Raw genomic sequence first — 26496 nt, forward strand, 5'->3', positions numbered from 1 at the left:
TGTTGTATATGTCGTTGCTGTTCAGTCGCTAAGTCTGCTGTGTATGTCAGAACTTTATTCTTTGTGTCTGAATAATATCTGTGGTATGGATATGCCACATTTTATGCATTCATCTATTGATAGACATTTATGTTGCTTCCACCCTTTGGCTATTTCTGAGTAAGAATGGGCAATTTTTTCAACTAACTTTATTTTTTAATATTTATAAATTACTTACTCGGCTGCATCAGGTCGTAGTTGCCACACACAGGATCTTTGCCACATCATGTGGCATCTTTCGTTGTGGCACTCGGTCTCCAGAGCTCTCAGGCTTCAGCAGTTGCAGCTCACAGGCTTAGCAGCTCCTTGGCACGTGAGATCTTAGCCAGGGATTGAATCCACATCCCTTCTATTGCAAAGTGGATTTTTAACCCCTGCGCCACCAGGGAAGTCCCAAGAATAGGCAAATGTTTAGAGGTAGAATTAATCCAGAATTAATCTAGTTGCAACTTCTGGGAGAAGGGGAGAATATACTACCTAACCAGTATAGGGTTTCCATTTGGGATGATGAAAATTTTCTGGAATGGGTAGGAGAGATTGTGACACAACATTGTGAATGCAGTCAATATTACTAAGTTGCTTTCTTTAGAATGATTACAATGGGAAATTTCGGCGTTTATGATTTGATGATGAAGATGTTCTTTGCTCAGTTATGTCCAACCCTTTGCGACCCCATGGAGTATAACCTGCCAGGCTCCTCTGTCCAAGGAATTCTCCAGGCAAGAATACTAGGGTGGGTAACCATTCCCTTCTCCAGAGGATCTTCCCAACCCAGGGATCAAACCCGGGTCTCCTACATTGCAGGCAGATTCTTTACCATCTGAGCCACAAGGGAAGCCCTATTTATGGATTAAGCCCCATTAAATCAGTTGGGTCACAACTGAACCAGGACTCTAGGGTTGGGAGCCATGCTTTAATTTTTTTTTTTTTTTGCTTTAATTTTTTTCCTTTTTGTATTTATTTCTTTTTTTTATTTTTGAATTTATTTATTTATTAACTGAAGGACAATTGCTTTATAGAACTGTGTTGGATTCTGCCAAACACCAACATGAATCAGCTATAGGTATACATATGTCCCCTCCCTCTTTGAACCTCCCTCCCATCTCCCTCCCCACCCAACCCCTCTAGATCATTGCAGAGCCCTGGTTTGAGTACTTTTTAAAACTCCCTCAGTGACTCCAAAGTACAGCAAGTTAGAGAACCACTAATGTTAGGAAAGGAGGGAGAACAATGAGGATTAAACATCCACACTTCCCAGGACTCATTAAGTGCCATCTCCTCCAAGAGCCACCCATACTCTCACCACTTCAGTCATTTCCTGTCACCTCATCTGGCCTATTTCCATTTTAAATGCATGTCACCATCGAAATTACCTTGTTCATTTATTTGTTCAGTTGTTATCTGTCCCTTCCCACAAAACCAATGGTGTTCAACCTTACAATGCATTTGAATCATCTGGGACCCTATTTTTTATAATAAATACTTTTTTTTCAGGGTAGAAATGGAGAGGTAGGCATAGAGAGAAGACATGCGAACACAAGGGGGTTGGGAGCCTCGCATGAATGGAGTACGTACATACACTACCATGCGTAAAATGGACAGCTAGTGGGAAGCTGCTGTTTAGCACAGGGAGCTCATCTCAGTGTTCCATGACGTCCTAGAGAGTTGGGATGGAGCGGGGAGGAGGGAGGCTCAAGAGGGAGGTGGTATATGTGTACTTATAGCTGATTCACTTTGTCATACAGCAGAAACTAATACAACATTGTGAAGCAATTACACGCCAATAAAAAGGAAAGAAGGGGCTTCCTTGATGGCTCAGTGGTAAAGAATCCATGTGTCAGTGCAGGAGACACAGGCGATGTGAGTTCAATCCCCAGATTGGGAAGATCTCCTGGAGAAGGAAATGGCAACCCACTCCAATATTCTTGCCTGAAAAATCCCATGGAGAGAGGAGTCTGGTGAACTACAGTCCATGGGGTCACAAAGAGTCAGACACAACTGAGCATGTATGCAATAATAAATATAATTCATCAACTTTATTAGTTGATTAATTACTAACCATTACAATCCATGCTGACTCATCCTTTTCTGCCTTATGATTCCAGTGCTTACTGCACTAAGATTTCTTAAGCCCCCATTCCACGCCCAAGTCCTGTGTTAGAGTTTTCATACTATGGTCTTGATGAAGGAGGTGGTATTATTCCCAGTTTATACCTATAGGGTTAGGGAGCACTAGCATCAATGCTGACAAGACCAGGCTCCCAGTTCGCAGACCTTTACTGAAGGCTTTCCATGAGGCTGGCTGGGCGCTGAGTTAACAAGTGTGGCTCACCTTCTCACCAGCCAGCAGTCCTTTGGGAAAATAGATGTCAAGTCAGCATAATCAGACTAGTGTCACTGCCCAGAAGAAGTGCAGGGAGGGTTCAGAAACGGCTTCCTGCAGAAGCTTCACTTCCCCTGACATCCAACTGATCTTTTAACAACCAAGAGTTATTAAATCATCCCCCAGCTTAGAACCCCTCAGTGGCTTCTCACCACCTATTGAATAGGGGACCAATTCATTTTGCTTTCCCCCGGGACTTTTCCAGGTTTTTAGCACTTAAATCCCTGCACCCCAGGAAATCCATCAGTGTTCATTCAAATGGGCCAAGAGGCACATGGAAAGGTGTTCAACATCACAAATTATTAGAGAGATGCAAATCAAAACCACAAGGAGACACCACCTCACACCAGTCAAAACGGCTATCATTTAAAAATCCATGAACTTTTTACTCAGCCGTTAAAAAGAATTCATTTGAATCAGTTCTGATGAGATGGATGAAACTGGAGCCGATTATACAGAGTGAAGTAAGCCAGAAAGAAAAACACCAATACAGTATACTAACACATATATATGGAATTTAGAAAGATGGCAATGACGACCCTGTATGCAAGACAGCAAAAAAGACACAGATGTGTATAACGGACTTTTGGACTCAGAGGGAGAGGGTGGGATGATTTGGGAGAATGGCATTCTAACATGTATACTATCATGTAAGAATCGAATCACCAGTCTATGTCTGACGCAGGATACAGCATGCTTGGGGCGGGTGCATGGGGATGACCCAGAGAGATGTTATGGGGAGGGAGGTGGGAGGGGGGTTCATGTTTGGGAACGCATGTAAGAATTAAAGATTTTAAAATTAAAAAAAAGAAATTAAAAAAAAAGAAAAAGGAGAAAAAATAAAAAATAAATAAATAAAAATCCATGAACTATAAATGCTAGAGAGGGTGTGAAGAGAAGGGAACCTTCCTACACTGTTGGTGGGAATGTAAATTGGTACAGCCACAATGGAGAACAGTATGGAGATTCCTTAAACAACTAAAACTACAGCTAGCATATGATCTGTCAAACCCACTCCTGGGCACATAGCCAGAGAAAAACATGGTCCAAAATGCACTTCAGTGTTCAGAGCAGCACTGTTTACAGTAGCCAGGACACGGCAGCAACCTAAATGTCCATCGACAGAGGAACAGATAAAGATGTGGTCCATATATACAACAGAAGCTCCTCTGTCCATGGGATTTTCCAGGCAAGAGTACTGGAGTGGATTGCCATTTCCTTCTCCAGGGGATCTTCCCGGCCCCGGGATCGAACCCAGGTCTCCCACATTGTAGACAGACGCTTTACCATCTGAGCCACCAGGGAATTCCCCTACAACAGAATATTACTCAGCCATAAAAAGGAACAATATTGGGTCACTAGTTGAGACATGGATGGACCTAGAGACTGTCATACTGAAGTAAGTCAGATAAGAAAGAGAAATATCTTATAATATTCCTTACATGGAATCTGAAAAGAAATGATACAAATGAACTTTATTTACAAAGCAGAAACGTACTCGCAGACTTAGAGAATGACTTTATGGTTACCAGGGAGAAGGGTGGGAGGGAAGGATAGTTAGGGACTTTGGGATGGACAGGTACATACTGCTATGTTTTAAATGGATAACCAACAAGGACCTACTGTAGAGCACAGGGGACTCTGCCTAATGTTATGCGGCAGCCTGGAGGGGAGGGGAGTCTGAGGGAGAGTGGATACTCATATATAGGTTGGCTGAGTCACTCTGCTGTGCACCTGAAACTATGACAACATTGTTAATGAGCTATACTCCAATTTAAAGTAAAAAGTTAAAAAAAAAAAATCAGTCAAACCAGAATGAATTTTCTCCCTGTGACCCAACCAAATCCAGACTCCTTAAGAAGTTTCAAGTCCCTTTATGATCTCATCCCCTTCTAGACTCAGTTTTGTTTTGGTTTTTTTTTTTTGGGGGGGGGGGTATTTATTTATTTATTTTTATTCTTTGTACATTTTTTTCTATTTTAAATTTTTATTTTCACTTTATTTAGACTCAGTTCTTAATACATGAACACTCACCTAGACTCACCTCTCACCACCTGAAGACACCACCAGCATGCATGTGCATGTTAAGTCACTTCACTGTCACTGAAGTCACTCAGTCGTGTCAGACTCTTTGCGACCTCATGGACTGCAGCCTACCAGGCTCCTCCGTCCATGGGATTTTCCAGGCAACAATACTGGAGTGGGTTGCCATTTTCACTTCAGTCACGTCCAATTCTTTACAACCCTATGGACTGTAGCCCAGCAGGCTCCTCTGCCCATGGGATTCTACAGACAAGAATATGGAGTGGGTTATCATACCCTTCTCCAGGGGATCTTCCTGATCCAAGGATCAAACCTGAGTATTTTACATCTCCTGCATTGATGGGCAGGTTTTTGCGACTAGCGCCACCCACTTACACTTTATTATCTAGTCCCACAGAAGTAGACATAATACGCTGAAGCCGCTGAGATCTCTCCTTCACCTCTGCTATTGCCCATGCTGAGGTCTCTCTGCAATAACTGCCTCCCCCAAATGCCCACCTGGAAAGCACCTTCTCATTCCTCAGGTCTCCTGTGAAATGCTAGCTTCTCTAGGAAGCCAACCTGCAACTCTATATAATCTTATGCATCCATCCCTCCATGGAGTCTTTACACCAGGTTGTCTTTCTCTTGGTAACTGTCAGATAACTCTGATTAATATAATTAATCAGTACTGCAGACAGTGACTGCAGCCATGAAATTAAAAGACACTTACTTCTTGGAAGAAAAGCTATATCAAACCTAGACAGCATATTAAAAAGCAGAGACATCACTTTGCCAACAAAGGTCTTTATAGTCAAAGCTATAGTTTTTCCAGTAATCCTGTACAGATGTGAGAGTTGGACCGTAAAGAAGGCTGAATACCGAAGAATTGATGCTTTCGAATTGTGGTGCTGGAGAAGACTCTTGAGAGTTCCTTGGAGATCAAACCAGTCAATCCAAAGTAAATCAACCCTAAATATTCATTGGAAGGACTGATGCTGAAGCTGAAGCTTCAATAACTTTGGCCATCTGATGTGAAGAGCTGATTCATTGGAGAAGACCCTGATGCTGGGAAACACTGAGAGTGGATGGAGAAGAGAGCAACAGAGGATAAGATGGTTGGAGAGTATCACTGACTCAGTGGGTATGAGTTTGAGCAAACTCCAGGAGATAGTGAATGACTGGGAATCCTGGCATGCTGTAGTCCATGGGGTCACAAAGAGTTGGACACTACTGAGCGACTGAACAATAACAACTAGATCAATTGACAGTTACTTCAGCCTGTAGCCTGCAGTGACATGTTTTTCTCTCACACACTGACATTATATAAATATGTGTCTCATCGGAGAAGCCAGGACCTTCTGATGTTTTGTCACTGATGGACTGAGGAGAAATTGATGAGGAACCATGTCTGCTGCTCTCCCTTTCAGGAAACAACCGGACATGCCAGAGCCTTCATCCACCCAGCTCTTCCTCCTTTGACCTCCTTTGACTTTGAGTGAAATGTTCGAACATGGTCCCCACCCCAGGGACTAGTCTATCTGGACCCACCTGCTTTTCTAAAGAAAGTTTACCTCTGGAAATACCCTCTTCCACACTGGAGACACGTGGTTGGAGACTCTTTGGAAAAGGCTCAATCTTGTGCCTAAAGAAGTATGTGCAAGGCTGCTTCTGACAGCGTTACTTGTCATGGTGAAAACCTGGGAACACACAACATGTCCATCAGCAGGAGAATGACTAAACAATTATTACACACCCATTCTTTAGAATACTGTGCACCTTATAAAACCAGTGGTTTTGCACAGGCACTGAAATGGCTACAGTGAAAAAAAAAAATGGAAAATACCAAGTGTTTTTAAGCACTCCCCCGTAGCCTTAAACTTAGTTGAGCTTTAAACTCTAGGCCATTACATAGGACAAAATAATAATAGTTTAGTCCTTAAACAAAGTCAAGGAACTTTAGTTACTCTTCAAGGGCTATAGATAATATTCTCTTTTTTAACTTATTTTGTTTATTTTATTTACCTCTTTGACTGTGCCACAAGGCATGTGGGATCTTAGTTCTTAGTTCCCTGACCAGGGATTGAATCTGTGGCCCTGCAGTGGAACCTCAGAGTCATAATCACTGGACCACAAGGGAAGCCCCCTGTAGCTAATATTCTCAGCCATGTTCTATGAGCTGTTTTGCAGATACTGAAGTCCCCAGCAGGTGAAGGAAGATGACTCCATGATGACCAAATTGTAGCCGTGACATAAGCTGCCCCATTTATACAATTCCAAGAACTGGCCTCAGAGAAACAGGAACAAACCCTGCAACTGAAGGTTAACTGTACTTAAAACAATCAAGATGGTGCTGGTCAGACCACCACACTTCTGATTTCAAGATGACTTTCAGAGCTGACTTGTTGTTCTGCCCCCTCCCTCTGCCAAGACACCCCTGCAACTCCCCTTTAGAAGCTCTAGCCCCCTAGCGGTAATTCTGAGTTGGTTCTTGGACATGAGTCCACCTTCTCCCCTGGTTGACAGCCTCCAAAATAAAGCAAACTTTCCTTTCCTAACAATATTTGTCCTTGAGTATTGGCTATTTTTCCTTTCTCTTTTAAACATTTTTATTTTCTATTAGTTTCTAGTACTTGAAAATGCAATTAATTTTTCTATCAACCATATATCAAACAACCATATTAAACTCTATAAGAAACTCTTACTGTTTCACTAAAACACAGATTGTCTACATACACAGTATATATAGAGTCATGTTGTTCAGTCACCGATTTGTGTCTGACTCTTTGTGACCCCATGGACTGCAGCACACCAGATTTCCCTGTCTTCACTATCTCCCAGTTTGCTCAAACTCATGTCCACTGAGTCGGTGATGCCATCTAACCATCTTATCTTCTGTCGCCCCCTCTCCTTCTGCCCTCAATCTTTCCCAGCATCAGAGTCTTTTCCAAAGAGTCGCCTCTTCACATCAGGTGTCCAAAGTATTGGAGTTTTAGCATCAGTGCTTCTAATTAATATTTAGGGTTGATTTCCTTTACAAAGTTGTATCATCTCCAAATACACATTTCATTCCTTTCTTTTTTTTTAGTTTATATTGAAGTATAGTCGCTTTACAATGTTGTGTTACTTTCTACTGTACAGCAAGGCAGATCAGCTATACATATACATATATCTTCTCTTTTTTGGCTTTCCTTCCCATTTGGATCATCTAGACCACAGAGCATCTACTAGATTCCTTGTGTGATACGGTAGGTTCTCATTAGTCATCTACTTAATACACAGTAGCAGTAGTGTATGCATGTCAATCCTAATCTCCCAACTCATCCCTTCTGCCCCTTTCCACCTTGGTATCTACAGGTTTGTTCTCTACATTTGTGTTTCTGTTTCAGCTTTATAAATAAGATCACCTATACCAATTTTTTCAGATTCCACAGAGTGAAGTAAGTCAGAAACAGGAAAACAAATATTGAGTATTGGCTTTTGAGTGGCAAGGAGCTGGACCTGAGTTTGATAACATGTTGTCATGGATTTGGAGCGCTCACGCACTGCTGGTGGGAGGATAAAAATGGTACACCTCTTTGGAAATGGTTTGGTAATAGCTAGTAACACTATACATAAGCATTACCGATAATCCAGCACTCCCCTTTATAAGGTTATACCCAACAGAAAAGTGAGTGTATTGAACTGGCCAAAAATGTCCATCAATAACAGACTGGATATATGACTTGTTGTGGTATATTCACACAATGAAATACTAAAAGGTACATGTCCTTGATGGAAGCAATATTTTACCTCCACAAGGGCAAAAATTGATTTGGGGAAGAAGAAAAAATAAACAGATGTACATACAATATATATATATGAATATAGATGGATAGATAGATAGGGTAAGTATATTTGTGATATTAAATTTCATGGAAGGGCAGTTAGGAAAATTGTCTGACACAGTTTCTGGGGGGCGTAATAATGAAAAAAGGATTGAGAAATAAAGCTGCAAGATTTAAGATCTACAGATACATGCAAAAAAACCTTTTCCATAAAAAAGAATGAAATATTGCCATTTGCAGCAACATGGATGCTATTATGTGTTATCAGTATTACAGATTGTAATACTGAGTGAATTAAGTCAGGCAGAAAAAGACAAATATTTATGATATCACATACATGTGGAATCTAAAAAAGAATACAAATGGATTTATTTACAAGACAGACTCACAGAACAAACGTGTGGTTACCAAAGGGTAAAAGGGGGAGGGATAAGTTAAGAGTATGGAATTAACAGATACACACTACTATACATAAAATAGATAACAAGGATTAACTATGTAGCATGGGTAACTATGTGAAGAAAGCTGAGTGCCAAAGAATTGAGGCTTTTGAACTGTGGTGTTGGAGAAGACTCTTGAGAGTCTCTTAGACTGCAAGAAGATCCAACCAGTCCATCCTAAAGGAGATCAGTCCTGGGTGTTCATTGGAAGGACTGATGCTGAAGCTGAAACTCCAATACTTTGGTCACCTCATGCGAAGAGTTGACTCATTGGAAAAGACTCTGATGCTGGGAGGGACTGGGGGCAGGAGGAAAAGGGGACGACAGAGGATGAGATGGCTGGATGGCATCACGGACTCGATGGACATGAGTTTGAGTGAACTCCAGGAGTTGGTGATGGATAGGGAGGCCTGAGAATGTGGTCCACTGGAGAAGGGAATGGCAAACCGCTTCAGGATTCTTGCCTTGCGAACCCCATGAACAGTATGAAAAGGTAAAATGATAGGATACTGAAAGAGGAACTCCCCAGGTCAGCAGGTGCCCAACATACTACTGGAGATCAGTGGAGAAATAACTCCAGAAAGAATGAAGGGATGGAGCCAAAGCAAAAAAAATACCCAGCTGTGGGTGTGACTGGAGATAGAAGCAAAGTCCGATACTGTAAAGAGCAATACTGCATAGGAACCTGGAATGTTAGGTCCATGAACCAAGGCAAGTTGGAAGTGGTCAAACAGGAGATGGCAAGAGTGAACGTCAACATTCTAGGAATCAGCTAACTAAAAAGGACTGGATTGGGTGAATTTAACTCACACAACCATTATATCTATTACTGCGGGCAGGAATCCCTTAGAAGAAATGGGGTAGCCATCATGGTCAACAAAAGAGTCCGAAATGCAGTATTTGGATGCAATCTCAAAAACGACAGAATGGTCTCTGTTCGTTTCCAAGGCAAACCATTCAATATCACAGTAATCCAAGCCTATGCCCCAACCAGTAGCACTGAAGAAGCTAAAGCTGAACAGTTCTATGAAGACCTACAAGACATTTTAGAACTAACACCCAAAAAAGATGTCCTTTTCATTATAGGAGACTGGAATGCAAAAGTAGGAAGTCAAGAAACACCTGGAGGCAAATTTGGTCTTGGAATACGGAATGAAGCAGGGCAAAGGCTAACAGAGTTTTGCCAAGAGAATGCACTGGTCATAGCAAACACCCTCTTCCAACAACACAAGAGAAGATTCTACACATGGGCATCACTAGAAGGTCAAATCTGAAATCAGATTGATTATATTCTTTGCAGCCAACAATAAAGAAGCTCTATACAGTCAGCAAAAATGAGCCCAGGAGCTGACTGTGGCTCAGATCATGAACTCCTTATTGCCAAATTCAGATTGAAATTGAAGAAAGTAAAGAAAACCACTAGACCATTCAGGTATGATCTAAATCAAATCCCTTATGATTATACAATGGAAGTGAGAAATAGATTTAAGGGCCTAGATCTGATAGATAGAGTGCCTGATGAACTATGGAATGAGGTTCGTGACATTGTACAGGAGACAGGGATCAAGACCATCCCTATGGAAAAGAAATGCAAAAAAAAACAAAATGGCTGTCTGAGGAGGTCTTACAAATAGCTGTGAAAAGAAGAGAAGTGAAAAGCAAAGGAGAAAAGGAAAGATATAAGCATCTGAATGCAGAGTTCTAAAGAATAGCAAGAAGAGATAACAAAGCCTTCCTCAGCGATCAATGCAAAGAAATAGAGGAAAAGAACAGAATAGGAAGGACTAGAGATCTCTTCAAGAAAATTAGAGATACCAAGGGAACATTTCATGCAAAGATGGGCTTGATAAAGGACAGAAATGGTATGGACCTAACAGAAGCAGAAGATATGAAGAAGAGGTGGCAAGAATACACAGAAGAACTGTAACAAAAAAGATCTTCACAATCCAGAGCCAGACATCCTGGAATGTGAAGTCAAGTGGGCCTTCGAAAGCATCACTACGAACAAAGCTAGTGGACATGATGGAATTCCAGTGGAGCTGTTTCAAATCCTGAAAGATGATGCTGTTAAAGTGTCGCACTCAATGTGCCAGCAAATTTGGAAACCTCAGCAGTTGCCACAGCACTAAAGAGGTCAGTTTTCATTCCAATCCCAAAGAAAGGCAACGCCAAAGAATGCTCAAACTACGACACAATTGCACTCATCTCACATGCTAGTAAAGTCATGCTCAAAATTCTCCAAGCCAGGCTTCAGCAATATGTGAACAGTGAACTTCCAGATGTTCAAGCTGGTTTTAGAAAAGGCAGAGGTACCAGAGATCAAATTGCCAACATCCACTGGATCATGGAAAAAGCAAGAGAGAGTTCCAGAAAACCATCTATTTCTGCTTTATTGATTATGCCAAAGCCTTTGACTGTGTGGATCACAATAAACTGTGAAAAATTCTGAAAGAGATGGGAATGCCAGACCACCTGACCTGCCTTTTGAGAAACCTATATGCAGATCAGGAAGCAACAGTAAAACCGGACATGGAACAACAGACTGGTTCCAAATAGGAAAAGGAGTACGTCAAGGCTGTATACTGTCACCCTGCTTATTAAACTTCTATGCAGGGTACATCATGAGAAACCCTGGGCTGGAAGAAGCACAAGCTGGAATCAAGATTTCAGGAGAAATATCAATAACCTGAGATATGCAGATGACAGCACCCTTATGGCAGAAAGTGAAGAGGAGCTAAAAAGCCTCTTGATGAAAGTGAAAGAGGTGAGTAAAAAAGTTGGCTTAAAGCTCAACATTCAGAAAATGAAGATCATGGCATCTGGTCCCATCACTTCATGGGAAATAGATGGGGAAACAGTAGAAACAGTGTCAGACTTTATTTTGGGGGGCTCAAAAATCACTGCAGATGTTGATTGCAGCCATGAAATTAAAAGACGCTTACTCCTTGGAAGGAAAGTTACGACCAACCTAGATGGCATATTCAAAAGCAAGAGACATTACTTTGCCAACAAAGGTCCATCTAGTCAAGGCTATGGTTTTTCCACTGGTCATGTATGGATGTGAGAGTTGAACTATGAAGAAAGCTGAGTGCCAAATAATTGATGCTTTTGAACTGTGGTGTTGGAGAAGATTCTTGAGAGTCCCTTGGACTGCAAGGAGATCCAACCAGTCCATTCTAAAGGAGATCAGTCCTGGGTATTCTTTGAAGGGAATGATGATGAAGCTGAAACTCCAATACTTTGGCCACCTCATGGGAAGAGTTGACTCACTGGAAAAGACTCTGATGCTGGGAGGGATTGGGGGTAGGAGGAGAAGGGGACGACAGAGGATGAGATGGCTGGATGGCATCACCGACTCGATGGATGTGAGTTTGAGTGAACTCCGGGAGTTGGTGATGGACAGGGAGGCCTGGCATGCTGCACTTCATGGGGTCGCAAAGAGTCGGACATGACTGAGCAACTGAACTGAACTGAACTGAACTGATGGGTAACTATTCAATATCTTTAATAACCTATAATGGAAAAGAAAGTGCAGTTATGCACGTATGTATAACTGAATTGTTTTGCTGTAAACCTGAATCTAACACAATGTAATAAATCAGATATACTTCAATTTTTTAAAAGCTGAATCTTGCAATCAGAATGTTTAGTAAATGAAAGCAGACAAAGGAGAGTATATTGTGTGAGTCCACTCGTATAAATTTCCAAAGACAGGTAAATTTCATCTATAATGTTTATATTAAGAGAATGTTTGGGGAAGGCAAGGGCAGAGTAATGACAAGAAAAGAAGCAGGAAAAAGTCCAGAGACAGAGAGATTGGGTCATTCTTTTTCTTGATCATGTCCTGATTGCATGGTTGTGTTCAGTGTGAAAATTCATTGAGTTACACACATGACCTATCCCTTTTTCTGCATGTAGCTTATTCTTCAATGAAAAGTTTTTAAAAAGAAAACCAGAAATGAGTGTTCCATGTGCACCAACACAGAAAGATGACTCAGACCTATAATTAAATGAACAAAGCAGTAAAAGAACAATTTGGTAGAATGAGTCAACATTTACAACAGCTTCTAATGGGTAAGTCACGCAGAAATGGAGATTTGGCGAAAAACTGTCTGGTCTTGGGCCTGAATTATCTCAAAACAAAAAGAAGAACTGGAGGAATGGGAATGTTCCAGTTTTTTAAATTTTGTTACTATGGTCAAATACACAAAATGTAAAATCTAATATTTTAACCATGTTTAGGTGTCCAGCTTAGCAGTATTAAGCACATTCACATTGTTGTACAACCATCACTACCATCCATCTACAGAACTTTGTCAGCTTCCCAGACTGAAACTCTGCATACATTAAACACTAACTCCACATTCCTCCTCCTCCAGTACCTGGTACCCACCATGCTACATTTTTTCTCTATGAATGTCAATATTCTAGGCACCTCATATAAATGGAATCAAAGGACAATGCCTGTCCTTTTGTGTCTGGCTTATTTCATTTAGCATAATGTCCTTTAAGTTCATCTGTATCGTAGCATGTGTCTGAATCTCCCTCCTTTTCAAGGCTGAATAATATTCCATTGTATGGACGCACCACTTTTTTATCCTTTCATCCATCACTGGCCATTTGGGTTGTTTCCACCTTTGGGCTATTGTAAATAATACTATTATGAACAGTGGTGTGCAAATATCTGTTCAAGTTCCTGTTTTCAATTCTTTTTTTTTTTCATTTAAATTTATTTATTTTAATTGGAGGCTAATTACTTTACAATATTGTATTGGGAACATGTGTACACCTGTTTTTAATTCTTTTGTGTATATACCCGGAAGTAGAATTGCTGGATCAAATGATAATTCTAAGTTTAACTTTTGGAGAGCCATCATACTGTTTTCCATGGTAACTACAGCATTTGGAGAGAATGTTCCAGCTTTGCTGAACAATTTCAGTATCGTTATTTGAATATTGTTATTTGAATATTCCAATCCTAGGTACAAGCTCAAGAGAAATGAAAACATACACCTACACAAAAACTTGCATGCAAATGTTTATAGCAGCATAATTCATAATAGTCAAAAAGTGGAAACAACCCAAATACCTATTAATGGACAGATGAAGAAAATTAGGTCCATCCATAGAATGGAATATTATTCAGCCATGAAAAGGAGTGACATACTGATACTGATACATCTATGCTACAACATAGATGAACCTTAGAAACACTATGCTACCCGGGGGAAATAGACTAATAGGACACAGAGAGACACACACAGTGACAGCCCCTGAGAGAAAGGGAAGGAAATAGGCACTTAGAAGCAGAGAGAGGGAGTGACAGTATCCCCACAGAGCAAGACACAATGAGCGAGAACCTACTCTATAGCCCAGGGAGCTCTACTCAGTGCTCTGTGGTGACCTAAAGGGTAAGGAAATCCAAGAAAGAGGGGATATATGTATACATGTGGCTGGTTCACTTTGCTGTACTGTAGAAATTACCATAACACTGTAAAGCAACTATATGCAAATAAAAATTAATTTATAAAAAAAAGGAATTTGGACTTCCCTGGTGGTACAGTAGATGAGAATCTACCTACCAATGCAGGGGACACAGATTCTATCACTAGTCCAGGAAGGTCCCACATGCCACAGGACTGCTAAGCACATACACCACAGCTACAGAGCCCACACGCCTGGAGCCTGTGCTCTGCAACAGGAAAAGCCTCCGCAGTGAGAAGCCTGAGCGCGGCAAAGAAGAGCAGCCCCTGCTCACTGCCTAGAGAAAACCCACTCACAGTAACAAAGACCCAGCCAAGAATTTAAAAAAAAATTTTATGAAAAGAAATCCTTTACTCTAAGATCCTATAGGACATAAAGGTACTCTTTTTACTTTCTTCTACAAATTCTAAAGTTTTGTTGTTGTTCGGGTGCTCAGTCATGTCCAACTCTTGGCGACCCCATGGACTGCAGCATACCAGACTTCCTTGTCCTTCACCATTTCTCAGAGCTTGCTCACACGCATGTTCATTGAGTCAGTGGTACCATCCAACCATCTCATCCTCTGTCATCCTCTTCTCCTCCTGCCTTCAATCTTTCCCAGCACCAGGGTCTTTTCCACTGAATCGGCTCTTCACATCAGGTGGTCAAAGTATTGGAGGTCAACTTAGTATCTGTCTTTCCAGTGAATATTCAGGGTTGATTGCCTTTAGGATTGACTGGTTTGATCTCCTTGCAGTCCAAGGGACTCTCAAGAGTCTTTAACACCACAGTTCGAAAGCATCAATTCTTCGGTGCTCAGCCTTCTTTATGGTCCAATTCTCACATCCATACATGACTAAGGGAAAAAGCATAGCTTTATAAGCCCCTTTGTCAGAAAAGTGATGTTTCTTTTTTAATACACTGTCTAGGTTTGTCATCCAAGTCCTAAAGTTCTGGCTTTTTAATATTTGTCTTTTAATAGCCCTTCAAACTTTGTTGATAGAGACAAAAAGTAGAGAAATGGCTTCCTAGGCCTGTAATGTAGGAGTTTGGGGAAGAGGGAAATTCAGGACAATCGCTAAAGGGCAAAAATTTCTCTTTGAGATGATGTGAATGTCCCAAATTTTACTGTGGTGATAGTCACACAACTCTGTAAACATAGTAAAAAACCATTTAATTGTACACTTTAAATGGTTGAATTGTATGGGCATATACACTGTGTGAATTACATTTTATCACAGCTGTTAACATAAAATAGGGCTTTATGCTAAATGAAATGTCAGGCAGAGAAAAGCATATACATATGACAGCCCTTATGTGTGGAATCTTAAAAATATCACAATAAAAAAGATGCAGACTCACAGATTTAGAGAAAAAACTAATGATTACTAGTGGGGAGAAAGCGAAAGCCGCTCAGTTGTGTCTGACTCTTTGCAACCCCATGGACTGTACAGTCCATGGAATTCTCTAGGCCGGAATACTGGAGTGGGTAGCTTTCCTTCTCCAGGGGATCTTCCCAACCCAGGGATGGAAGCCAGGTCTCCCAAACTGCAGGTGGATTCCTTACCAACTGAGCCACAGGGAAAGCCCAAGAATACTGGAATCGGTAGCCTATCCATTCTCCAGCCAATCTTCCTGACCCAGGAATCGAACTGGGGTCTCCTGCATTGCAGGCAAATTCTTTACCAACTGAGCTACCAGGGAAGCTCCTAGTGGGGAGAGGAGGTGGGCTATATAGTGATGGGGAAGGAAAGTACAAACTATTGGGTGGAAGACAGACTACAAGAATATACTATAGGGCTTCCCTGGTGGTCCAGTGATTAAGAATCTGCCTGCCAATGCAGGAGATACAGTTTCTTCCCCTGGTCCACGAAGATCCCACACGCCACAGAGCAACTAAGCCTATGTGCCGCAACAGCTGAGGCTGTGTTCTAGAGCCCGGGAACCACAGCTACTGAAGCCAAGGCTACAAGAAGCCCTCAGACCCACGACCAGAGAGTAGCCCCCACTCACCACAACTAGAGAAAAAGCCCATGCGACAACAAAGACCCAGTACAGCCAAAAATAAAAATTAATTAAAGAGTGGATTGTACAACACAGGGAATATAGCCAATACTTTGTAATAACTATAAATGGAGAGTAACCTTTAAAATCGTATTTTAATTTAATTTTTAAATAAAAGTAAATTGAACTGAAAAGTGAAATAAAATTAAAGCTGAAAGAAGATAGAAGAGGAAGGACATAACAGAGCCAAACACCCATGGAACAATGATTTCAAAGCTTAACCGACCCCCCCTGGCTAAGGAGGCTGAGGCAGAGCATCCAAATTAGCCAGGGCTTTGATGCCATCCCAACCACAAAGCACCCCCCAGATTCCAGCTCATCCAGCTTTCAAGTCCATCATGTCCATCATTCCCATCATTACACATCTTCCATCCCTTCCACATTTGACTGTGCAGATAATGCCAGCTTCACACGTTTACTATCGCCTGCAGTCCTCAGCAGCCCAAAGAGATCAGCACTGTTCCTCCCATGAAGCAACTGAGTCTCAGAGGTGACATGACTGCCCAACAACTCACTGGCACAATTGGTATTAAAATTCAGGAGGATTTATTTATATTTTAAAACAAAACATTTAAATTTACATATTTTATTGAAAATATTTTAATTAATTAAAATTGCTATTTATTTTTTAATATCTAAATAAGAGAATACACTGTACAACATGGGGAATATAGCCAATATTTTATAATAATTATAAATGGAAAGTAACCTTTAAAATCATATTAAAAAATAATTTGAATTATTTAAAAGTAAATTGAATTGAATTTAAAAGTAAAATAAAATTAAAGCTGAAAAAGAACAGAGGAAGGAGGTCATGAGGAAGAGAAGAGAGAGACTGAATCAACTGTGAAGTGTCCATCCAGGGGGCTGGACCCAACCCTCTGGGGCTGGACCCTCTTGGATTTGAATACCAACTGTGCCAGTTAGTGGTTGGGCAGTCATTTCACCTCTGAGTCTCAGTTGCGTCATGGGAGCAACAGTGCTGATTTCCTAGGACTGTTGAGGACTGGAGGAGTTAAGAAACATGCGAAGCTGGCATTGTCTGTGCGGTCAAATGTGGAAGGGATAGAAGAGGTGTAAGAATGACAGTGATGAGCTGGAATCTGGGAGGTGCTTGGTGGTTGGGATGGCATCAAAGCCCTGCCTAATTTGGGTGCTCTGCCTCAGCCTCCTTAGCCAGGGGGTATCAGCGAAGCTTTGCCATCACTCGTTCCATGGGCGTTTGGTTCTGTTTCCTCACCGAGGTTGTGTCAAGGGTGTGTCCCTCCTGTCATGAGGTTTCTTGAGCAACAGAAAGCTTGCCAGCAATAAAGGCCCAGACAGCTGTGCTGCCCAGCTCATAGGCAGGCCTCTCAGGAGACACCTGAGAAGATCCCAGGCTGGCAGCCCTTTCTCCAAGGTCAGCACGTGCAGCCTGACCCGTCCTCAGTGCCCTGACGTGTTGGCAGCTAGGAGGGTGGTGAGAGAGCCTGAATTTGAGAAGCTACTTCCAGAGTCAGTAAGTGATATTAAATGTCTGTGTGTCTGTCTGTCTGTCTGTCTGTGTCCCTCTCTGTCTCTCTCTGTGTACGTATGTCTGTGTGTCTGTCTCTTTCTCTGTATATGTGCGTTTGTGTGTGTGTATGTGTGTCTGTCTGTCTCTCTCTCTCTCCGTGTAGGTATGTGTGTGTGTCTGTCTGTCTCTCTCTCTGTATGCGTGTTTGTCTGTCTGTGTGTGTGTGTGTAGGTGTGTGTCTGTCTCTCTCTCTCTGTATGCGTGTTTGTCTGTCTGTGTGTGTGTGTGTAGGTGTGTGTGTCTGTCTCTCTCTCTCTGTATGTGTGTGTGTCTGTCTGTCTGTCTGTGTGTAGGTGTGTGTGTCTGTCTGTCTCTCTCTCTGTGTGTATGCGTGTTTGTCCGTCTCTGTCTCTGTGTGTGTGTGTGTGTCTGTCTCTCTCTGTGTATGCGTGTTTGTCTGTCTGTGTGTGTGTAGGTGTGTGTGTCTGTCTGTCTCTCTCTCTGTGTGTATGCGTGTTTGTCTGTCTCTGTCTGTGTGTGTGTGTGTCTGTCTGTCTCTCTCTGTGTGTATGCGTGTTTGTCTGTCTCTGTCTGTGTGTGTGTGTGTCTGTCTGTCTCTCTCTGTGTGTATGCGTGTTTGTCTGTCTCTGTCTCTGTGTGTGTGTGTGTGTCTGTCTCTCTCTGTGTATGTATGTGAGTGTGTGTGTGTCTGTCTACCTCTCTCTGTCTCTCCCCTCTCGCCCTCAGTCCCCTACTTGCTCCTCTCTCTTTTCCCTCTTCCTGCACGAGTGGGTGCTCAGTCCAGTTTGGGCAGAACTGAAGGAATGTCCATCCAGTTACGCATCCATGATTCTTTCTTTCTTTTGTTCATTTATTTGTTTACTCAACAAATTCTCCCTGACACCAGCTCTGTGCCCATTCCCACACTGGTGACCCTGCTGGAGACAGAGACAAAGAGGTCAGGCTATCAGCTCTAAAAATGGAGCTGCTCGTTCAGTCACTAGAATAAGAATCAAAAGCTGGAACGCAAGTGTAGACTGGCAGAGCTGTGGGAGCCCAGAGGAGGGAGAGGCAATTTCCAGTGGGTCAACAGGGATCCTAAAACCCACTTTGCAGTGCCATTGCTATAAAGCATCTGTCGTTGCTAGGTCCTCTTCCGACAGGAAAACTCTCAGAGAGGAGAGTGAGATGCTCAAGGGCACACGGCTGGGAAGGAACCAAGGCAGGACTTAATTCTAGGTTAAGCTTCCTTCCGCTTTCTCTCTCAAAGTGTTGAATTCCTCTTTCCTCACAGCACTGGCTCCAGTGTGTGTGTGTGTGTGTGTGTGTGTGTGTTTCTAACAAATGGGTAGAGATTTAATGCTCATTTATAGAGCTCATTTATAGAGCATTAAATTATAGAGCTCTATCACAGACTAGAGCTACCTTAGGGCAGGGATCATGTCTGTCTTATACAGTGTATTCCCAGTGCCCAGCACATAATGGACACCCAGAAAGTATTTGCTGGATAGATAGATCCATGGGTAATTGGGTGGAGAAGTAGATGGATGGATAGATGAGTGGATGAATGAATGAATGGGCAGGTGTTGGATGGACTAATGAATGAATGGATGGATGGATCCGTGGGGGGATGGATAAATGAATGAGCAGATGAGTGAATGGCTGGTTGGATGGACAGATGTGTGAGTGGATGGATAAAAGGTGGGGGGAAGTCATAGCAGACCTGATGCCCCCAAGATTAGCAGAGCAGGGTATTAACTCTGCTAAAAAGCAGAGTAAAAAGCACTCAAGATTGAGGACAAAATGTAACAAAAAGTAAAGAAATGGGGAAATGCCAAGACTATGGAAACAGTCATTCTATCCAGAAAAAGAATCAGAGATGAGAATGAAGAACTTGGACAGATGTTCAGGCTCAAGGCAGAGGGAGGAAGGTAAATTGATCTATTCAGATTTGAAGACCTTCTGGGACAGTTTCAAAATTGTATTCCCCACTTTGATGACATCCTCATTTTTTTTTTCTTCCAGTTTTATTGAGATACAATTGACATACAACACTGAATAAGTTTAGGGGATACAGCATAATGATTTGATTTACATACACCATGAAATGATTATCATGATAAGTTTAGTGAACATCCATCATCCCATATAGATACAGAATTAAAGAAATAGGAAAATATTTTTCTTGTGATGAGAACTCAGATTTACTGTCTTAACTTTCATGTATAGCATGCAGCAATGTTGATTATATTACCATCTTGTACACTACATCCCTAATACCCATTTATGTTATAACTAGCGAAGTCGTACGTTTTGACTTCCCTCGTCCAATTCCCCTCCCCCCCACCTCTGATAACCACAAGTCTAATCTCTTTTTTATTAATTCATTTCTGAGAATAATTGACCTAACACACTGTTAGTTTCTGTTACACAGCACAGTGGTTTGATATTTCTCTACATCTCAAACTGATTGCCACAATGTCTAATTACAATGTGTCACCATACAACGCTATCAAGAGTTATTAACTATATTCCCCACACTGTACATTTCTTACCCACGACTCATTTACTTGGTAACTAGGAGTTTGTACCTCTTAATCTTCTTTACCTATCCCTCTCATCACCCCCATCCTCCTCCCCTCTGGAAACACATCTGTTTATTTTCTGTATCTATAGCTCTGCTTTTATTTTGTTATGTTTCTTCATTTGCTTTGGGTTTTTTTTTTCCTTTTTGATTCCACATATAAGTGAAATCATACAGCATTTGTCTTTCTCTGTCTGATTTTATTCACTTAGCATAATGCCCTCTAGGTCCATCCATGTTGTCACAAATGACAAGATTTCACTCTTTTATGGCCAAATAATATTCCATCACTTATATAAGTATCTTCTTCATCCATTCATCTACCATGAGCATGTAGGTTGTTTCCATATCTTGGCATTTGTAAACAATGCTGTAATGAACATTGTCGTTGTTGTTCAGTTGCTCAGTTATTCCAACTCTGCAAGCACATGGACTGTAGCCCACCAGGCTCCTCTGTCCATGGGATTTCCCAGGCAAGAATACTGGACTGGGTTGTCATTTCCTTCTCCAGGGGATCTTCCCTACTCAGGGATCAAACCTGTGTCTCTTACATCTGTTGCAATGGCGGGCAGGTTCTTTACCATTGAGCCACCTGGGAAGCAGTGAATGAGAATCACCAGAGTATCACACTAGACAGGACACACTTCATGGGCTGTCATCTCTTGCCCCAAGTCTCAACATGAACCAAGTCCCCAACCACTGGGATCCTGTTCAGTCTCAAAAACACAAATAGACAACCTAGTCTGTCCCCTGAGCCTCTCTGTCTTCCTTTGGAGACCTTTAACCTATCTTCTCTTGTCCCTTTTCCCTTAGGATCAGACAAGGGTGGTGAGATTTGGACTCAGAATAAAAAGAGATGAGCAGTCCTCAGCCTTTGGAAGAGGTAGGCTGGGTGCAGGCTCGGGGAGAGAGGTGGGAGCATCTGGGGAGAGGGGAAGAGAGGAACTTAATGTTTGAGACACTAGAGGGGGTGAAAAACCATGACGTGGATTCACAACTCAGGTGCTTTGTGGTCATTCAGTTGGAGAAAAAGACTCAGCAATGGAACTGAAGTTGTGGCAGCTGGGAAAAGGGGGGCACCCTGGCTACCTTTGTCTCGATAAAATTCTTATAATTATGGTACTCAGTATCCCCTCTTTTTTATAACTATTTACATATTTTTGGATGAACTGGGTCTTAATGAGAGCACAAAGGATCATCACTGCAGCTGGAGGGCTTCTCTCCAGATGTGGCACACAGGTTTATTGCCCTGTGGCATGTGGAATCTTAGTTCCTGGACCAGGAATTGAACCCATGTCTCCTGCATTGGAAGCCAGATTCTTAACCACTGAACCACCAGGGAAGTCTCACACTGCCTTTCTTCTAAAAAAAAGAGAAATTTTGGCCCCAATATTCTTCCTCTGATAGGACGAGATAGAACCTCAGAATTAGCTTCATAGTCTGAGACCTCTGCAAGTGAGAAGGTAATGCTCAGAATACTCTTGGGAATGATGGAGAGAGAGACAAAGCTATCAAATGTGACAACTGGAAGAGACCCTCAAAATTCGCCCCCCTTACACATATTCATTGTCTCTATTTGGAAGTGTGTCAATCACTCAGTCATGCCCGACTCTTTTCAACCCCATGGGCTGTAGCTTACCAGGTTCCTCTGTCTATTGAATTCTCCAGGCAAGAATACTGGAGTGGGTTGCCATTCCCTTCTCCAGGGGTTCTTCCCAACCCAGGGATTGAACCCAAGTCTCCCATATTGCAGGCAGATTCTTTACATATGAACCACCAGGGAAGCCCCTATATTTGGAAACTGAGATTCAAATAGGAGCAGTGTTTCAATACCATTCTCCCAAATCATCCCACCCTCGCCCTCTCCCACAGAGTCCAAAAGACTGTTCTATACATCTGTGTCTCTTTTGCTGTCTCGCATACAGGGTTATCGTTACCATCTTTCTAAATTCCATATATATGCATTAGTATATTGTATTGGTGTTTTTCTTTCTGGCTTGCTTTACTCTGTATAATAGGCTCCAGTTTCATCCACCTCATTAGAACTGATTAAAATGTATTCTTTTTAATGGCTGAGTAATACTCCATTGTGTATATGTACCACAGCTTTCTTATCCATTCATCTGCTGATGGACATTTGGTTGCTTCCATGTCCTGGCTATTATAAACAGTGCTGCGATGAACATTGGGGTACACATGCCTCTTTCAATTCTGGTTTCCTCAGTGTGTATGCCCAGCTGTATCATATATGAAATGAACAGCCAGTCCAGGTTCGATGCATGATACTGGATGCTTGGCGCTGGTGCACTGAGACAACCCAGAGGGATGGTATGGGGAGGGAGAAGGGAGGGGGGTTCAGGATGGGGAACACGTGTATACCTGTGGTGGATTCATGATGCTGTATGGCAAAACTAATACAACATTGTAAAATAATTAACCTCCAATTAAAATAAATAAATTTATATTTTTTTAATTTAAAAAAAATAGGAGCAGTGACTTACTCAAGTTCACACTGGACTCCAGGTTGAATTGCCAGATTTGGCAAATAAAAATAAAGGATGCCCAATCAAATTTTAATTTCACATCAACAACAAATAACCTTTCAGTGTAAATATACTCCATGCAGTATTGAGGACATACCTGTTCTTCAAAGTGTTAGTCGCTCAGTCATGTCCAACTCTTTGCAACCCCATGGACTGTAGCCTACCAGGCTCCTCTGTCCATGGGATTCTCCAAGCAAGAATACTGAAGTGGGCCGCCATTCCCTTCTCCAGGGGATCTTCCCAACCCTGAGATCAAACCTGGGTCTCCCACATTGCAGGCAGATTCACCATCTGAGCCCTTTGTTCTTTAAAGGGCTTTATTCTTTAAAACTTGGGGTTTTTTTTTTTTTCATTTGAATCTTGAGTATACCTTGGCATCCTATATTCCACTCAGCAACCCTACCCCCAGGCACCTTGGGACCACATCTGCTTTCTCCTCTCCTTCCATCCCCCTTTGATAATTTCTGTCGTCTCTTGGCCCAGGAGACATACGACATGTCAGGGGCCCGCCTGGCCCTGACACTGTGTGTCACCAAAGCCCGAGAAGGTTCCGAGGCAGATCTGGGTGCCCTGGAGCGCATGTTCCAGCATCTGGGGTTTGAGAGCACCATGAAGAGAGACCCTACTGCCCAGGTATCGTGCTGCCAGCTCCAGCCCAGCAGGGGAGGGGTGGGGGCTGAAGGAGAAGGTGGATTCCAGGGTCACCCCTGAGTCCGGCCATTCCTCTCACTCCAGCAATTTCAGGAAGAGTTGGAAAAATTCCAACAGGCCATCGACGCCCGAGAAGACTTTGTCAGCTGTGCCTTCGTGGTTCTCATGGCACACGGATTAGAAGGGCGCCTCAAAGGGGAGGATGAGAGGATGGTCGAGCTGGAGGACCTCTTCCAGGCTCTGAACAACAAGAACTGCCGGGCCCTGAGAGCCAAGCCTAAGGTGTACATCGTGCAGGCTTGTCGAGGAGGTGGGGCCAACAACCAAGGACACAGAGCCCCTCCCTCCCAGATCCAAAACCCCTCCAAGCCTTGGGTTTCCCATCTGTCTTATGACCTTCTTTTTTCTTCTCCTTCTTTCTGATTTTGCCTTTTCCTTCTTGATGTTTCAGAACAAAGGGACCCTGGTGAACCAGTCACTGGAGGGCATCTTGTGATGATCACAGAAGAAAGTCCTGAAACCATCCCAACGCACACAGACACCCTCCACGTCTTCTCCACCATAGAGGGTATGAGCTTCCAGCTGACCCAGTGTGGCCTGCTTCTCCACCTCACCTGCCACTCCTGACCCTTGAGACTCCCCTCCAGGACTCACCATTGTCCAAGACATTTTGTAGCATATGTGTGTGCAGGTGCATGTGCACGCATGCGTGTGCACGCACACACACACACACACACACACACACACACACACAGTCACCCACCCCCACTGAGCTCCCCTGAGCCCACTTATCTGGAATTCCCAGGGTACATTGCCTACAGACATGACCAGGAGGGCTCCTACTTCATCCAGACTCTGGTTGATGTGTTCATCAATAAGAGAGGACCCATCCTGGAGCTTCTGACAGAGGTGAGTTGGGAGAAGGTACCTTGGAACCCCCACCCAGCCTAATCAGGGAGCATGCAGAATGGGCTGCATGTGCGTGCCCAGTCACTCGGTCATGTCCGACTCTTTGTGACCCCATAGACTATAGCCTGCAAGGCTCCTCTATCCATGGGATTTCCCAGGCAAGAATACTGGAGCGGGTTGCCATTTCCTCCTCCAGGGGATCTTCCTGACCCAGGATCATGCCCACATCCTTTGCGCCTCCAGCACTGGCAGGCATGTTCTTTACCAACTGCACCCCCTGGAAGCACAGCAGGCTCAGCCTCTTCCAAACCTTTCTGCATGTTCCCCCTCCCTTGCCTCCTGCTGCAAGGCCAACCTGGGTCCCAACACAGAAACTAGAACACCCATCTCCCAGAAGTGACTTTCCCTAAAGCGAGGAATTCCAAAGCTTACAGTATGTGAGATAATTTAGATGAAATATGGATAAATTTCTGTCAACAAGCCCCTTAGGTTTAGCTCATTTTTGGACGTTCTGATGGGTATGTGTTATTTTGGCAGATTAGAAAGAACATATAACGAGAATGTGCAGCCAGTGATTCCACAGAAATTATGGTGTGAAAGAGTTAGCTGCTCAGTTGTACCCAACTCTTTGCGACCTCGTGGACCGTAGGCCCCCATGCTCCTCTGTCTGTGGAATTCTCCAGGCAAGAATACTGGAGTGGGTGGACATTTCTTTCTCCAGGGGATCTTCCTGACACAGGGATGGAACCTGGCTCTCCTGCACTGAAGGCAGATTCTTTACCTTCCGAGCCACTAGGAAAGCCCAATTATAGTGTAGGATGAGACAGTAAAGGTCTCCCACTTTAGGACATGGAGACTCACCTGCCCTAACTTTCTCCCAATAAGCCCATTACCTGACTCCCCCAAAAGCCCAGCCCCAAGCTGACAATTCCTCTTGCTGCAGGTGACCCGGCGGATGGCAGAAGCAGAGATGGTTCAAGAAGGGGAACCAAAGAAAGTGAACCCTGAAATCCAAAGCACTCTTCGGAAACGACTCTATCTGCAGTAGAAGTAGAAAGGGGGGGTGGGGCTCTCTTTCAGGTGCCCTCTCTGCCCCCACAGAGATTTAAAGACAGCTCTCACCACTTCTCCAAAATCTTCTCTTCCCAAAGCTAAATGGTGCCCAGCTCTTCACCCTTCATGAGGGCCCTCCTTCAATCTATCCGCATCCTTCTTAGGACAAACCAGCTAAAACTGAACACAAAGCACGGTGATAACATTAACATCACCTCCCTTGGGCTGGACTCTCCACCTCTATTAATACACCTAAAAAGACATTCAGTTATCCCACTCTCTATTCCTATGCTCTGGTGAAGCCCTCTTCTTTCTGCCATGAATCATACCCACACAAATGTAACCAGATAAAATGCAAGATTTTCCACTGTTAAACCATGCCCTTTCATCACCTCCCATCCCAATCAAAACTTCACTGGCTCTGGAATTTCACGTGGAGTTATAACCTCCTCTTCCTGGCAATTGCATCCATTCCCATCTCCCAGAGATTTCCTCTCAACCTCTGGAAATTCAGTAAAGCAAGAGTTATTCTCTCTCCAAGACCCCTCTTCTTTGGCCAACAAGCAGGCGCCTTGACGCCATCCACCTCATGGGTTCTCTCTGGTTAATGGAGCCTCTTCCTCCTTTTCTGAAGCCCTTCCTCCTGACTAATGCCACTCCATCCACTGCTCTGAATTCTGACATGTGTCTGAGACAATCCATCCATTTACCTATTCTCAGAGTTTTGACTCTCTCTAAAAAAATAAATTTTGTTTTTAATTGGAGGATAATTGCTATACTATGTTGTGTTGTTTCTGCCGTACAACAACGCGAATCAGCCATAAATATAATATATCCCCTCCCGCTTGAACCTCTCTCCCACCCCACCCCATCCCACTCATCCAGGTGGTCACAGAATACTAGGATGAGTTCCTTGTGTCACAGAGCAACTTCCCACTAGTCAACTTCCAACCACTTGAAATCATAGCATGTTGGAGCTATGGAAAAACCCCTAGTGTTACCCTGTTACTTTTCAGAGAAGAT

General features: G+C 42.9%; 1 protein-coding gene across 1 annotated transcript; it reads left to right on the forward strand.

Annotated features, from left to right (window-relative positions):
• CASP14 (caspase 14) lies at positions 17536 to 26237 on the forward strand. The gene is made up of 7 exons (XM_005682230.3): positions 17536 to 17736; positions 21131 to 21200; positions 23344 to 23493; positions 23596 to 23821; positions 23963 to 24079; positions 24317 to 24420; positions 25364 to 26237. Exons 2-7 carry the CDS (start codon positions 21174 to 21176, stop codon positions 25466 to 25468), a joined length of 729 nt encoding a protein of 242 aa, XP_005682287.1. The 5' UTR covers positions 17536 to 17736; positions 21131 to 21173; the 3' UTR covers positions 25469 to 26237.

The sequence above is a fragment of the Capra hircus genome, chromosome 7 (genome assembly GCF_001704415.2).
Source record: "Capra hircus breed San Clemente chromosome 7, ASM170441v1, whole genome shotgun sequence".
NCBI lineage: Eukaryota > Metazoa > Chordata > Mammalia > Artiodactyla > Bovidae > Capra > Capra hircus.